We start from the raw sequence: 17,563 nt of genomic DNA on the forward strand, positions 1-17,563 counted from the left end.
GGAAACAGCCATCAGAAGATGGCACACTGTGGTCATAAAGGGATGGACATGGTCAGCAACAATACTCAGGTAGGCTGTGGCGTTGACACGATGCTCGATTGGTAGTAAAGGCTCAAAGTGTGCCAAGAAAATACCCCCCATACCATTACACCACCACCACCAGCTTGAACCGCTGATACAAGGCAGGATGGATCCATGCTTTCATGGTGTTGACCCCAAGTTCTGACCTACAATCTGAATGTCGCAGCAGAAATGGAGACTATTCAGACCAGGCAATGTTTTTCCAATCTTCTATTGTCCAATTTTGGTGAGCTTGTGTGAATTGTAGCCTTAGTTTCCTGTTCTTACTATGTTTAATTGTTCGCTCGATTAATGCAGATGGGTGCCTGGTAGAGTTAATAGAACATTCCACTTTTTTAATTATTTTATTTTTATTTTTTAAATATTTTCATTTAAACCTCCCCTAGAGTTGAGGTTTACCATTTGTGAATCTATTCAGCCAACATCTGGGTCGGCACTATTAGCTTAGCTTAGCTTACATCATTGAATTGCATTAGCTCATTAGCATCTCACTCTCACTAAAGCTTGTTTTATTTGCCTTTATTTTCCTTTGCATGACTTCTATTTCTCTTAAATTTAGACTCTTTTTGTTATTATTATTGTTGTTATTTTAAGGTCACAAATTTGAATTTGAAGTTTCACCCTGCTGAAAAATCCAACTTAAACCAGCCTATGCTGTTGGCTGGTTTTAGCTGGTTGACCAGCCTGGTTTTAGAGGGGTTTTGGCCATTTCCAGGCTGGTTTCCAGCCATTTCCAGCCTGGTCTTAGCTGGTCAGGCTGGACAATAACCAGCTAAATATACATATTGGTTTTGGCTGGGCTCCCAGCCTGGCTAGGTGGTCAAGCTGGTTTTAGCTGGTCATTTTCCAGCCTGACCAGCTAAGACCAGGCTGGAAATGGCTGGAAACCAGCCTGGAAATGCCCAAAACCACTCTAAAACCAGGCTGGTCGACCAGCTAAAACCAGCCAACCAGCCTAGGCTGGTTTACGCTGTTTTTTTTTCAGTAGGGCATTGTGTTCTTAGGAAGCGGCATAGTGGCTCAGTGGTTTGTACTGTCTCCTCACAACAAGAAGGTTGCTGGTTTGAGTTCCGGCCGGGCCAGTTGGCAATACTGTGTGAAGTTTACATGTTCTCCCCATGTTGGCGTGGGTGTCCTGCGAATGCTCCAGTTTCTTCCAGTTCAAAAACATGCAGTATAAGCGAATTGGATTTGATTTTCTAGTGTATGAGTGTGTGTGTGGAAATGAGTGTGTTTGGAACCTTTCCACTCCACAAAATGTTCAATTCAATTAAAATAAGGTAACTTTAAGATTCTATTTTAAGATTTCTATGCCATTGCTGGAAACAAAGTGTTTTGGAGGCTTTATTTTAAAGAGTGCAGTCCTCCAAGTATGACATGGTTGTGTAATTCTTGTGTAAAATAGCTTAACCATCTGCGGAGTGTTTGTTGCAGAGGCCTGTAGAGTGGCTGGAGGAAGCTGGTATTGTGCCCACTAGGAGTCAGCTAACTACAGACCTCATGGCACAAGCACACACACACACACACACACACACAGAGCGAGGGGGAGAGATAGAGGGAAAGATTTATGCACACACACATGCACTATAAAGCATACACTGCCAAAAGTGTCCATGATAACAGGAAGAACTGGAAGCGGAGTGATTTGCTGAGTAATCACACTGTGTTGTTATTTCGGTCGTGATCAGAAACAGGATACACTGATGCATGCTTATGCTACATGTACACCATTATTGTTAAACTTGCAAGGAAAAAAACTCTTATATATTTGGATGAAATTGGGCTGAAAGTATATTGAATGGATGATTTGAACTGCTGATTTCCACCTTGTAATGACTGCATTGCAGATCGTTAATATCATAATTAATGAAGATGATATGCTATAAATAAATAATTTATTATTATTGTTGTAATTAGAAAGTTGTTTTATGTGTTTTTACATAGCGAGCTAATTCTGTCAGTCAGAAGTCTACTAGCAATTTGAGCCTGGATTTATGTAAACTGTAATATTTAGTTGCTTTCACCAGGGGGCGGTAAATCCTCATCATTCTAAATTAATTAAAGATTATTGGTTTAATTTTCAAGTAGAGCATCACTGTTTGTTTAAAAGTATCTCAAATTATTAGTTTACAATCAGGATGTTATATAGGCATACACTTGTATATATATATAATATATATATATATATATATATATATATATATATATATATATATATATATATATATATATATATATATAGATAGATAGATAGATAGATAGATAGATAGATAGATAGATAGATAGATAGATATAGATATGTGTGTGTGTGTGTGTGTATATATATATATATATATATATATATATATATATATATATATATATATATATATATATATATATATATATACACACACACACACACACACACCACACACACATACATATATCTATCTATCTTTCTATCTATCTATCTATCTATCTATCTATCTATCTATCTATCTATCTATCTATCTATCTATCTATCTATATGTATATACACACACACACACACACACACACAAATTAGGCTGCATTCATTTTCTATTCATCCACAATAAATAAATAAATCAGTTATAATCCTAATAGTTAAATGTCGCAAAAGGGGTGGCACGGTGGCTCAGTGGGTAGCACATTCGCCTCACAGCAAGAAGGTCGCTGCTTTGAGCCTCAGCTGGGTCAGTTGGCTTTTCTGTGTGGAGTTTGCATGTTCTCCCCATGTTCGCGTGGGTTTCCTGCAGGTGCTCCAGTTTCTTCTACTGGTCCGCTATAGGTAAATTAGGTAGGCTAAATTGTCTATAGTGTATGTGTGTGAATGAGTGTGTATGGATGTTTCCCAGTGATGGGTTGCAGCTGCAAGGGCATCCGCTGCGTAAATCATATGCTGGATAAATTGGCGGTTCATTCCACTGTGGCAACCCCAGATTAATAAAGGGAATAAGCCGAAAAGAAAATGAATGAATGAATGACACAAATTATTTATTAACAAATTACAAATAAACATTTTTACAAATTAATTAAAATAAAAAATTACAAATATTATTATTATTATTATTATTATTATTATTATTATTATTATTATTATATACATTATTGTTTATCAAGACCTTGTTTTGTTTTTCGAATATTTATTTATTTAACTTATATTAGTTCATTAATTTTATTCATCTTTAATCTCTGAATATTGTTGCACACGTGCTTTCTATTTATTATGCTAATTTATGTCAAAGGGTTTCCAACAGCCCAAGACTAGAAGGGGGCGTGTTATCACAGTGGGAGGGCCCACACCCACTCACACACACGCGCGCGCGTTTCCCTTCTGTTCTATTGTTAGAGGAAAATACACTCCACAGCCATAAACACAATCTCTGCTCTTCAGGACGCCAAGAGTGTTTGTAAAATAGCTATTTCTCACAGAAAATGTTAATACGCGAGGAAAAAAGTGACCAAAAAGCGTACTGATATCATGCAAGATCAATGACATCAGCTTTCACTGTCACTTCTTCACTCCATCTACACACACGGGCTGCGCGCCGCTTTGTTTAAACTGAAGCGAGCGGTTTTTAAGAATCGGTTCTTTCGAACAGTTCATTTCAGTGAGGCGGTCCTAAATTAATCAACGTTTTCACGTCACGCGCCCAAGCGCCTTTTATTATTTCGCGTTTCATGTATATGCTCTTCGTCAACATGTATGTCTACTCTTGATTAAATAATTCAAATTAACAGCTTTGAGGATCGTGTTGAACAGACCGAACATCACAAGACGGATCTAAGAATCGATCAACCAATCGGTTCAAAAGAATCGACTCACAAGAAGTGAAAGGAGCGATCTGAGGAGGAGAGGCGCATCTGGAGACAATAGAAGGCAATGCAGAGCTGTGCTTTGTCGCGCTGACTGAGGGCTGTGCCGTCAAAAACCAGACACACTGAGATGATGGAGCGCTGAATTTGGATATATTTCTTGGTATTTTGAGCTGTGAGATATAGGAGGAAAACATGAATTCTGCTGAAGCGCCGGAGGACGGACCCAATGATTCGGACACGGATGCATTCTTCAAAACAGGTACGATGCGAGGACAGATGAAGACACAGTGATTTCTACAAACTCAGAGCCACATTTATGATTATTGGCGTACTTTGTTGTATTTTCCACCCTGTCTTTATGACGTTTAAATGTTGCCATTGTTAATGATTATTTTCATAGATTCCAAATTGCGGAATTTATTGAATTTATTTACAATACTGCTTAATTGAAATTGGCATTTGATTCATTGCGTTAAAACATTATTTAGTATAAATAGTATTTCATTTCGTTCTTTATATTATATCCATGTGTCGCTGATTTAGTTTATGGTTTAGTTTATAAAGTGTGTTATTTGGAACTAAATTGAGAAAGAGAAAGACACACTAGCTATAAACACACTAGCTGAAGTTAAATTGATAGTAATCGGATAAATCAGACATGATGTAGTTGAAGCATGTAGTTTGTATAGGTTTAACGTTACAGGTAGCGTGAGTGAGATGGGGATGCTGAGCTCTACCGTTATCCTGCTTTGATTGACAGCTAGACCAGCCCAGCCTGTATTACTGTTTCTGAACTGCTCGACGACTTCTCCTGCATGTTTTGGGTTATTTATTCTCACGCTGAGGTACATAAAATGGCTGGTTTGTTGTAGGCTAATAAGTTTGACTAAGTGTGAAAGCACATTCATTAAAGTAGGCTACATGCTAGGCTAATTGGACAGTGACTGGGAGGATGGGAATTACAAACACTCCTCTGGTAATTTGTGTAAATAAAACTTTTTTATTTTTTATTTTGCGGAGCGTTGGAGGTGCCAAGAACGTATTTGGTGAGATACGCTCATCCTCAGATCGAGGAGGTCCTGGCTTTTATAGCTAAATGTTTGACTTCTATATCCTCTTAAAATATTCACAATTGTACAGTAGGTCATGAAGTCGAAAGTTTAAAACTGTCAGTTTTAAAATGTGTTGCACTTGTGCTTGTTACAAGCAAATTCACTGAACGACATGCTTTTAAAGTATTTATAATGTTTTCCTCATCGCTGTAAAGTAGACATAAATATTAATGATAAATGTTGACTTGAGTATATTTGTCATACAGTATGTAGAGAGATGTCACAACTCCAGTGTTATGGATGTGACATTTGCAGTAAAAACTCACAACATAAATTCGCATAGAAAGTATACGTTAACATTATATTGAAACTTTTGTTTATATTTTCGAGAACAACTGACCACAGAGTTACGGGACCTGAAAAATAGCAATCTGTAAACATGTTTTGTACTTTAAAAGAGGAAAATAAACATGCGTTATGAATGTGACAAAAAAATCTGCGGGTTTGCAGTGTACAACATGCTTTGTAGAAATTCTATGAATTAAACTGCACAACCCAAAAGAAATAATGATAATCAAAAGGATAAGAGTTGGCTAACTATAAAACAAAAATGATTGGTTTTATTTTATTTAATACTTTCACATCTATGAGGAAAAAATGTTGTTATGGATGTGACAGATGTGAAATTGCCACTCGTGTGACTTTGGTAAATCAAATGTAATAGTTTGAAAACATTGACAGATGCATTTTTGAGCTTTTCTAAAGTACTGTAAAATACTTGCTTAACCCAAAATCACAGAAACGGTTTGCGTATTTTGGTGAAAACGTACTTTTTTTCATAACAAGGTTGACCTTTTGTACGGAATAGCTCTTTACTTTAAAAATGGACATCGGATCAGTGTTGCTATAAAATACAGAGTCGTGTGCAGCTTTTGGAGTTTTGTAGAAAGGAAGTTGGAAGGCTGTAATGCCAATATCCTGACATATTAGTCGTGCAGTTTATGTAGTGGGCCAGTCATTATGCTAATACACTCACGCTCTCATATGAACAAACAAACATCAAACACAGTTTGAGTAAGGTTCAAGGTGAAAACTGTGTGTGTAAAGTCTCAGTTTTTCCACACAACAGTCAAGGACAGGTTGATAAATAGCAACATATTCAAACAACTGCAAGAATAATCATTGGTACTCAAAGTAGTGATAGAAAATATTTTCTTGCAGGCCTATTTAGAACTCACTGCGATGATTGAGTAATGATTAGTAGGGCCAGACAGAATCTGCGGACATTTTTTGCTATCTCTGGAGAATTTAGTAAAAAATCAGCGGATTTATGTGGAATCATTTTGGGAGTATCATAACAAAAAACTTAATATACAAAATAAAAAATAATACCTTTTTAACTTTTATTTACTGTTTACAATGCAAATCCAGTTAGATCCACAAGTTTCTCATATAATAGATCTACTAAAAAACTGAAAATATTACTTTACAAACTGTATTGTAAATAAATCAAATGACAATTTTCATATTAGTCAAATACTCTTACTGAAATTAATAAAAAAACTGAATAAATATAAATTTACACACATTTACACAAGTAAATAAGTAGACTCAATGGTTGGTTAAAAATCTGTGGAAATCTGCGGATTTCTGCACGCGCTGATTCCATGTGGGCCTTCTGATTCGCAACACTGAAGTGACATTCCCAAGTCTCACACTGAAGACTAGTATTTAATAAGCTTGGTGGAAAAAAGCATGAAGGACCACCTGATATTTCATGATGGCCCTGATATTTCTGTTGCACAGAAATCATCATACACTTGAATAATGTTGCGAATAACCAACTTCGATACGATACCTTGAAACTTCGATACGATACCTTGAAAAATATTGATATTCAATACCATTTTTGATACTGTGGGGAACAAATTCTGCTGCATTAAAAGTATACAAGTGAAGTAAATAGGGATATAATGCTTATATCAGGTATGTCAGCAGTCTTTAAATCTTAAAGGCAATAAGTTACAAAAAAAAAAAAAGAATCTTATTTTCTGATTAAAAGAAAAGTGTTAAAATCTTAATATTGTTATTATTAATTATCTGCCTTCTGTTGAGTGCGAGAGAGCGAAGCCAGCATTGATACTAACCAAAAGCAAGATTGTATCATTTTAAATATTTCAGTACTGATATTTATCGATATATAATTACGCTGGGGTATAATACAGTGTTTTATTTGTCTTGTAAAGGCCCCAATATGCTCAGGTAATCTTTTATTCATTCATAATTTAGGACAAAAGACAAATAGGCAGAGGAGTGGTATCGTGTTAGTGAACATCCTGACACCACCCACTCAGCTGCTGGGAGATGTTAGATGAATATGTAAATATGTGGCACCCTTTCCTCTTAATAACAAAAATAAACACTCATAAAACAACAGCGGTGAGAGAACTTGAAACTCGATTGCAGCAGATGCCCTCGTTTTCCATATTTATTGAAATATATGTAAACGGCTCATATAGGCCCAATGTTTCCTTTACAAATATTATTGAGAACATTACATTTTCTATTCTAACATTTCTATTCTAAAACATGAAATCACTTACAAAAGCTAACACGTATTCTAATATCATATATAAATCATGTAAATAAATAAATAATGAGGCTATTTATAAAGAAATGAAATTTAATATTTATTTTTTATATAAAATGAAAAAAAATCATACTTTAATAATAATATTATTAATATTAATGATGATGAATGTTTTATAATTATTATTGCTATTGTTATTATTATTATTATTATTAATATTATTATTATTATTATTATTATTATTATTATTATTATTATTATTATTATTATTGTTATTATTATTATTATTATTGTTATTATTATTATTATTATTATTATTATTATTATTATTATTATTATTATTATTATTATTATTATTATTATTATTATTAATAATATTAAGTAGGATATTGTTTTTTATTTTTTAAAAAGTATACTGTTACAATTTGACACGTGCACATGTTTTCACAAGCTTTGGAGACGTAACGTAACGCTTTTAATAATAGGTCACATATAGCTTTCGTCATGAGGCTGTGTTCAAAATGACATCAATGTTTTCAAAGTGCACTGCGAAGGGGGCACGCTTGTAAACATGAAGATCGCTAAAACTGAACTGTAAAGTTACTTTGAAAGCAAATTACACCCAAGAGAGATGACTTTAATGCTTATTTATTTTTAATCATTCCAAGTTTAAATGTTAGAACGTTGTAAATGAATAGGGCATAGGGGGGATAACTGGCAATAGAACACAGCCAGGAACTATGTTTCTAACTACAGCTCTTGTGGTGTAGTTGCAAGTGCACAAGTTAGCGATGCAATTTGCGAATATTCATTGGAACGATGGATTTGGGAAATGGCAAATCAACAAACTATGTTTGTAACGATGGAACTTGCGACCTTAATTGGCTAACGATGCTTTTGGGAAACGCACCCCAGAGTGTGACGTAATAAAGTGATGTAGCAAGAAATCAATTCAAGTCCAGAAGGAACACAAAAACACCAGTTGCAATTTCTCAAATATTTGAAACGACATGGATTATTAGATTATCAGACATATTTGCACGAGCGAATGCCCGCTGTGTTGAGTGACAATAATATGATTTAGTGGTACTAAATGCTGTTTTGTTACACCTTATCTTTGTTTACGCGGGCCTGAACGAGAAAACAGATTGCTGTGGTGCAGAAAGACACATTCTCTTGTGCAGGTGGAGAATGTGGTTCTCGCTTCAGGCAATTTCCTCCATTTGGTGTGTTCATGTGCAACGTTTTGGTCTAGACAGGACCAGATGTGAGCCAACGCGAGGCAACATCACTGTTGGGTTTCGTTGGTGCTAGTTGTTTTTCATTGTTCTTAAAATCTTCTGACACTGCCAGAACTTCATAGGGGGAAAATTTGACAGCCATTTAATCAGCTGTTGGTGAATGTCAAACCAATGCTTAAAGACCACAGATTTTAGCCTAGGATTACAGAAAAATTCCAGGATTTCCAAAATGTGTCTCAGACGACCAAAATGTGGCTGAAATCATCCAGTGTAAGCCAAGCTTAAGTCTGATCATAAAGTAAAAGCAAACCTCCTCAACAAGCTGTGCGGTTTAGATATTTTTTCACAACCGGTGCAGAATTAGATCCATACCAAGCAATCCTGAGGCTTTGATTTTTTTTCACCTAGAATATCAGAGACTCCATATAACCAATACTGAGGCCTTTTTCTCACCTAGAACTTCAGAGCAAATCGAGAACAAAGTGGGCTATTTTTAGCCAGGATCATAAAGACATTGTTGAGTTGTGCGGAGTATTGGTTTTGAGATCTCCAGTGTCAATGATTTGCAGATGTTTGGAGGTCTGGGTGAGGTATCAAAGAGCTATTTTTTTTACTGTGGTTTTACCCAGTAGAATGGAGGACATCTGCCTGCAAAGCAGCCATCGGGCCGTCATCAGTAGATATACAGATACATCCTGGCGGCCCTTGCCCCTGGGGCCAACAAAAAGGCAGGAGGATATAATGGAGGAAGAGAGGAACAGAGTGAATGGGACCATAAATCCTCTTTTTTCTGCCACATCCAGTTGTAGTGGGTGTTTGCCCTCCTAGAGAAAAGACGTTACGTGGCTGAGCGAACAGTAATCCATTCACAAGCACCGCTCTCAGCCATTTGAAGAGCTTTTATATACCTTTGACCACATGGCTCACTTGCTGCTTGTGTATTCAGTATTTAGGGTTGGATTAACCTCTATACTAACATGGCGCTACAGCTAGAGTACCCTTCTGAATAGATATTCATCTTAGCATGCAAGTGTATTTATTATGGGAACAGGAGCCTTGATGTTAACTGCTTTAATAGTTCAAAAAGGACTTGCATCTGCATCTTTATAAATAATTTTTAAATATCTTCTGTTGTCTTCGAATTAGGCTTAAAGTCTACTGCTGAGGTTAAGGTTAAGTCATTTGAAACTTATATATTTAAATGTGTTATAGCTACACATTTTTGTAAATTGGTATGAAACAAATACTGGGGTGCGTTTCCGAAAAACCATTGTTAGCCAACTAAGGTCGCAAGTCGTGTCGTTACAAACATAGTTTGTTGATTTGGTGTTTCCCAAATCCATCGTTCCAATAAACAGTCGCAAACTGCGTCGCAAACTTCTATGCTTGCAACTACACCTCTGGAGCTGTAGTTAGAAACATACAGTAGTTCCTGGCTGTGTTCTATTCCAGCCTGATCTCACGAGAAAACGTAAGTATTTTACGTTTTGACAGTTTAGTGGCTAATTCGTACGAATTCGTACGAGTTCAGTCGTACGAAATTGTACGATTTTAAAAAGGAGGCATGGCACCTAACCCCACCCCTAAACCCAACCGTCATTGGCGGATGAGCAAATCGTACTAAATTGTACGAATTAGATCGTACGAATTCGTAAGAATTAGCCGCTAAATCAAAAAGTTACGAATTGCCGTGAGATTGTGTTGTCTATTCCCAGTTATCCCCCCTATGCCCTATTCATTTAGAACGTTCCAACATTTAAACTTGGAATGATTTAAAAAAAAGAAGAAAAAGCATTAAAGTCATCACTCTTAGGTCTAATTTGCTTTCAAAGTATTTTTACAGTTCAGTTTTAGCGATCTTCATGTTTACAATTGCGCTTCCTTCGCAGTCCTACTTAATAATAATAATAATAACAATAATAATAATCGCCATCATCATTAAAATTATTAATATTATTATTAAAGTATGATTTTTTTATTTCTTTATAAATAATAAATATTACATTTAATTTCTTTATAAATTTATTTACATGATTTATATATGATATTAGAATACGTGTTAGCTTTTGTAAGTGATTTTATATTTCAGAATATAATATGTAATATTCCCAATAATATATGTAAACATTGGGCCTACTGTATATGAGCCGTTTACATATATTTCAATAAATATGGAAAACGAGATGTTTTTACCAAACCTAATATTGAATTTTTTCCTTAATGCGTGTGCGTGTAAAACAATATAATTTGCACAAAGAAATTATGGGGTTCTTTTCTAAAGAAGTTGTTACCACCCCATTTAGAGCATCATTATAGGCGTTTACGCCATAACTAACGTGGTTCAAACGATAGATCTGCGACAGAGAAACTACGGGTTTTGGGAAACACTCATCACTACATTGTTCTTGTCCCAAACGATGCATCGTACTATGATAGTTCAGCCGTGAGTTACGTCGTTGTTTGGGAAATGAACCCCAGATCAGGACAGAGAAGGCTGCTTTAGTTTGCATGCTTTAACACATTAGATGTTATCAAAACATACTTGAAAGTAAAAGTTTACATTTAAACTTTATTGCAAAGTACACTTTTTTTAAATTTGAGCTTTTTAAATCTGTTCATGATTATAAAGTCCATTTAATGCAGTAAATAGACTGTTTTATGATAGTGGCACTTAATTTCATTAGAAACAACCACAATCTCACAGCAATTCGTAACTTTTTGAATTAGTGGCTAATTCGTATGAATTCGTACAATGTCATTCGTACAATTTACGTCAATTTGCTTATCCCCCAATGACGGTTGGATTTAGGAGGTGGGGTTGGTGTCATGCCTCCTTTTTAAAATCGTACATTTTCATACGACTGAACTCGTACAAATGTTTACGAATTAGCCACTAAACTGACTAAATAGTTAAGTTTCCTCGTGAGATCGGGCTGTAGAAAACTCTTTCTTTTATAATTTGCACGAAGAAATTATTGGGTTCTTCCCTAAAGAAGTTGTTACCACCCCATTTAGAGCATCATTATAGGCGTTTACGCCATAACTAACGTGGTTCAAATGATAGATCTGCGACAGAGAAACTACGGGTTTTGGGAAACACTCATCACTACATCGTTCTTGTCCCAAACGATGCATCGTACTATGATAGTTCAGCCGTGAGTTACGTCGTTGTTTGGGAAACGAACCCCAGATCAGGACAGAGAAGGCTGCTTTAGTTTGCATGTGCTTTAACACATTAGATGTTATCAAAACATACTTAAAAAAGTAAAAGTTTACATTTAAACTTTATTGCAAAGTACACTTTTTAAAAAATTTGTGCTTTTTAATCTGTTTATGATTATAAAGTCCATTCAATGCAGTAAATAGACTGTTTTATGATTGTGGTACTTGATTTCATTAGAAAACCACCACAATCTCACAGCAATTCGTAACTTTTTGAATTAGTGGGTAATTCGTATGAATTCGTACAATGTCATTCGTACAATTTACGTCAATTTGCTTATCCCCCAATGACGGTTGGATTTAGGAGGTGGGGTTGGTGTCATGCCTCCTTTTTAAAATCGTACATTTTCATACGACTGAACTCGTACAAATGTTTACGAATTAGCCACTAAACTGACAAAATAGTTGTTTCCTCGTGAGATCGGGCTGTAGAAAACTCTTTCTTTTATAATTTGCACGAAGAAATTATTGGGTTCTTCCCTAAAGAAGTTGTTACCACCCCATTTAGAGCATCATTATAGGCGTTTACGCCATAACTAACGTGGTTCAAACGATAGATCTGCGACAGAGAAACTACTGGTTTTGGGAAACACTCATCACTACATCGTTCTTGTCCCAAACGATGCATCGTACTATGATAGTTCAGCCGTGAGTTACGTCGTTGTTTGGGAAACGAACCCCAGATCAGGACAGAGAAGGCTGCTTTAGTTTGCATGTGCTTTAACACATTAGATGTTATCAAAACATACTTAAAAAAGTAAAAGTTTACATTTAAACTTTATTGCAAAGTACACTTTTTAAAAAATTTGTGCTTTTTAAATCTGTTTATGATTATAAAGTCCATTCAATGCAGTAAATAGACTGTTTTATGATAGTGGCACTTGATTTCATTAGAAACAACCACAATCTCACAGCAATTCGTAACTTTTTTAATTAGTGGGTAATTCGTATGAATTCGTACAATGTCATTCGTACAATTTACGTCAATTTGCTTATCCCCCAATGACGGTTGGATTTAGGAGGTGGGGTTGATGTCACGCCTCCTTTTTAAAATCGTACATTTTCATATGACTGAACTCGTACAAATTTTTACGAATTAGCCACTAAACTGACAAAATAGTTAAGTTTCCTTGTGAGATCGGGCTGTAGAAAACTCTTTCTCTGATTCTAAATTTTCTCAGTGATGTTAAATTTGAGTTATTGCTCTACAGAGTACATTGGTTTGGATGCATGGGGTAGAGAGGATAGTTGTTGGGAACAAAGAGAATGACCTCTTTTCTTTTCATAATAATTGTGCTGATGATCTTCTTTGTTATCCTCCCTAATATAATCTGTGAATTCCTACTGAGGTCATTTTAACACGTCTTCTTGAACAGCAAATTTGCTGTTATGACTTTTAGAAAAGTTATGACTTTGTAAAACTGACTCACACTGGATGAGGTGAAACTGTTTTATATGGATTGCTGAAATGCGTCTATTGAGTTTTGTATTGGGAAAATATGGGAACTATCGTCCCCTCTTAGGTGGTTATGAAGTAATGTTTTTTCTATGCTAAAAATCATTAGAACATAAGGTAAAGATTACATTTCATGAAGACATTTTTCTACTGGAAATATATCAACCCAGCAGACACACATCTCATAAGACTTTAATATTAGGTTAGATTTAGGTCACCAGCATCAAAGGACAATGTTTTTTTGACATCCAATAATAAAATGACGTTGATATTTGGTTGATTTTAGGTTGTGTTGACCAAAATCCAACATCTTTAACCAACGTCATATTGACGGCAAATACTGACATTTATTCATCGGTTATGGCAAACAAAATCCAACATCTGATAGACATCATATTGGTAACATCCATACAACGTCAAGCTGTAACATCATTGGACGTTGATATTTTGTAGTTTTCAGGAACACAAGGAAGATTATTTGCTAATCCAGTCTGGAAGTTGGTTTCAACATTGGTTTTGGGAGCAATTATTTAGGTCTATGTTCCATAGGCAGTAAAAATATTTCTTCTGCATATCTACTGTATTTAAGTTCTGTTGTTGTCTAAACTGATACTATACAAAAATGCAACAGCCCATGTGAGAATATATGTGTCTGAATGAGTAAAACAGTCTGTTGTGGGAAGTTGGTTGACAGTGCTGCCCTGAGGAAAGATTTCCTCTGTGAGTGATACTGCTGGACACACTTCACCGCTTTCTGTCTCTCTCCCAGACTCAAACAATGTAGTTTTTTCAGTTTAACACCAATTTTCATGTTTTTAACTGACACAATGTGTGATATAAACATATGTGGATCATATTAGCAGCAGTTTTTTGTGTGTGTCCTTTTATCTACATCACTAACCACCATACACAGTTAATGAAAAGCAGGGATGGAATCTCCTGGGCAACTGATGTTTAAGTTGGAATGAAATCGCATGTCGAAACTCTTCTCATTTATATATGTATATATTAGTGCTTGTTATAAACGATGTATCTGTGTACTTCACTATTTTGTAAAAAAATATTTGCCCTCAGAATCTTTAATCAAATACTAAATACCATAATGACTTTCGTCCATTCGTCATTCTTTCTTTATATTCTTAGCAATGCCATTTTTCTCCAACACCAACAATCATCTTCCAATCATCCAATCGGGTCCCAAAGCTCGAAATCATGCATGCCCTACATTTTTTTTTAATGTCAGAACCATTGCAATTGGATGTATGTCACAATTCAATTCACAAGTTTATTTGTATAGCATTACAGTAATCCAGCCTAGAGATCATAAAAGCATGTACTAGCTTTCTGCATCTGAAAATAATGGGAAAAAGGACAATCTTAACTTCTGTTTCATAGCGAGTAACATTTATATGTGTATTTGAAGTCTCCTAATTTGTTCCTAAAGCATTCATGACTCAGCCGCTACCCTTCAAACGTGATGCTGTGCTGATGGCCTGGTTTGGTTTTGGCAGACCTGGATCTGTTTCCACTCAGCGTAGTCAGAAGAGAGAAGTGGAAATTGGCTTTGGCAAGTAAATAAAGCATGTTTGCCAGTTGGCAAGTCACTTTTATAATGTTGCTATTGACATAATGACCTGTGCTGTTTGCTGAAAATATACAAAGGGAAAATAACTACATAATTATTTAGTTACACCTTTGCATTGATGAAGTATGAAGGAGCAGGTTTAAGTGTCTTATGTTCACCAAGACTGCAGTTATTTGATAAAAAAACAGTAAAGCATGCTAAAATGGTCTGGTGCTCAAGAAATATGTATTGTTGCTGAAATATTCAACATGATACAAAAGTACCGCATTAGATTCTTTTTTTTTAAAGAATGTAAAGTCTTTCTTATCACGTTGATTGGGTTAATGTATTAATTTTTGCTACACAGATAATTAAAGAATAAAAAAATTCAGAATAATTTCATAATTGGTTCGTTTTCTAAAACATGTTTGTATTGATTTTCTATATGTAAGGACCAGCGTTCAATGTTAGTTAAAAAAATAATTTACAATTTGAATGCATATTTTAATGTGAAGAGTTCAGATGAAATTTGACAGAAAATTTCTTGTAAAATTACCATTTTCTTTTCTCAGCCTCCAATGTTTAGGTTTAGTCATTTCACTTTAAAGGCAATGACTAGAAACTAGTCTTTGCCATAAAACTGAAATTGTTAAACCTACATACAAGAGCCTGAGAAAAATGGTCAATTTTGAAGAAAATTTCAGACAGCACATAGACACTTTCCAGCCAGATTCATTAATTCATTCATTTTCTTTTCGGCTTAGTCCCTTTATTAATCTGGGGTCGCCACAGCAGAATGAACCACCATCTTATCCAGCATATGTTTTACGCAACAGATGCCCTTCCAGCAGGTTGAACAGCGGAATGAACCGACATCTTATCCAGCATATGTTTTACACAGCGGATGTCCTTTCAGCCGCAACCAATCACTAGGAAATCCATACACACTCATTCGCACACATACATACACTATGGACAATTTAGCCTACCCAATTCACCTGTACCACATGTCTTTGAACTGTGGGGGGGAAACCAGAGCACCCGGAGGAAACCCACGCAAACGCAGGGAGAACATGCAAACGCCACACAGAAATGCCAACTGACCCAGCCGAGGCTCGAACCAGCGACCTTCTTGCTGTGAGGCGACAGCACTACCTACTGCGCCACTGCATTGCCTTTCCAGCCAGATCTCACGAGAAAACATAACTATTTTACATTTTGTCAGTTAAGTGGCTAATTCAGTTTAGTCGTACAAAAATGTAAGATTTTAAAAAGGAGGCATGGCACCCAACCCTGCCCCTAAACCCAACTGTCATTGGGGGATGAGCAAATTGTACTAAATTGTACAAATGAGATCGTACAAATTCACATGAATTAGCCACTAAATCAAAAAGTTAGTGTTACGACTTCTTGATGTTAGACTAGGGACTGAAGTAAGTAACATTTATATTGTGACAGTCTTGTGTAATGTGGGAGAACCATGCATCCACCAAAATACTGCCAAAAATAGAATAATTTATTATACAAAAATCAAAGACAAACAGAAAATGGAAATAATAAAGAAGAAGAATATAGATAATAACAAATAACCAAAAAAGGTAAATTAAATACAATTTATAATAACAAAATAATCCAAAAACAATAAACCCCGCAGTGGAAGAGGACAAATGTGTCACTGAAAGAAAAGACAATAACAAAACCAAAAATCAAACTAATTCAGTATAATCCTGTTACCTAACTGAAAACAAAATAAACGAAGTCTTCAGCATTTACGCACCCTAACTTACCTACTCTAAACTTAACTAAAAAGTAAAATACAAAGCCAGCTCTAACTCCTAAACCTGGTGTGTCTATACACAGGTTTGCTAGGTGATGTAAGGATGTACGTCACGAGACAGAGAGAACAAGTGCGCGTGTGAGCAAAAGAGAAGCAGAGAGCAAGCGAAAGAGAGAGACACACATGCAAAATTCCCAGAGCGTAACAGTTAGGAATTGCTAAAAGATTGTGTTGACGCTTTCGCATGTGAATTCTTCATCCAATTGTAGTTATACGCGTTACACTTGCAATTTGGTAAATTTTTTAAACATTACATTTATATGTGAAACAATTTACATACAGACGTTGACAAAATTATTGCCACCTTTCCAGGTTAGTTATAGTTTGCTTCTATTAAACCACAAATAGAAAGCAATATCTGATATTCATTTGTTTATTTTCAGTAATATTTGATTAATCATTACATTTGTTTTTGTATTAAGTTATATCAGTGACGCTGTAGTTTTTCTTTCTTAAATGGAAGGGTACCAACAGTTTTGTCCACATCTGGATCAGTTCAATGATATATTGAATTGGATAATAAAACACCTCTTTAATATACAAATCAAGAAATAGAAATCAGAAAGAGCTTTATTGCCAGGTATGAATTTGTTTTTTGTGCCAGACGTTTCCAAAAACACAGATAGAAAAAGGAATTTGTAAAATAATCAAATAAAAAAAAGAAGTAAAAGAGAAAAAAAATGTACATTGGTTTTTTT

General features: G+C 35.3%; 1 protein-coding gene across 1 annotated transcript in view; it reads left to right on the top strand.

Annotated features, from left to right (window-relative positions):
- Positions 1 to 3,966: 3,966 nt before the first annotated feature.
- kalrna (kalirin RhoGEF kinase a) overlaps positions 3,967 to 17,563 on the top strand; it is a 258,602-nt gene continuing 245,005 nt past the window's right edge. Inside the window, 1 exon segment of the mRNA XM_056464813.1 lies at positions 3,967 to 4,162. Within this exon segment, the coding sequence (XP_056320788.1) occupies positions 4,096 to 4,162 (67 nt within the window). The 5' untranslated portion in view covers positions 3,967 to 4,095.

The sequence above is a fragment of the Danio aesculapii genome, chromosome 9, assembly GCF_903798145.1.
Source record: "Danio aesculapii chromosome 9, fDanAes4.1, whole genome shotgun sequence".
NCBI lineage: Eukaryota > Metazoa > Chordata > Actinopteri > Cypriniformes > Danionidae > Danio > Danio aesculapii.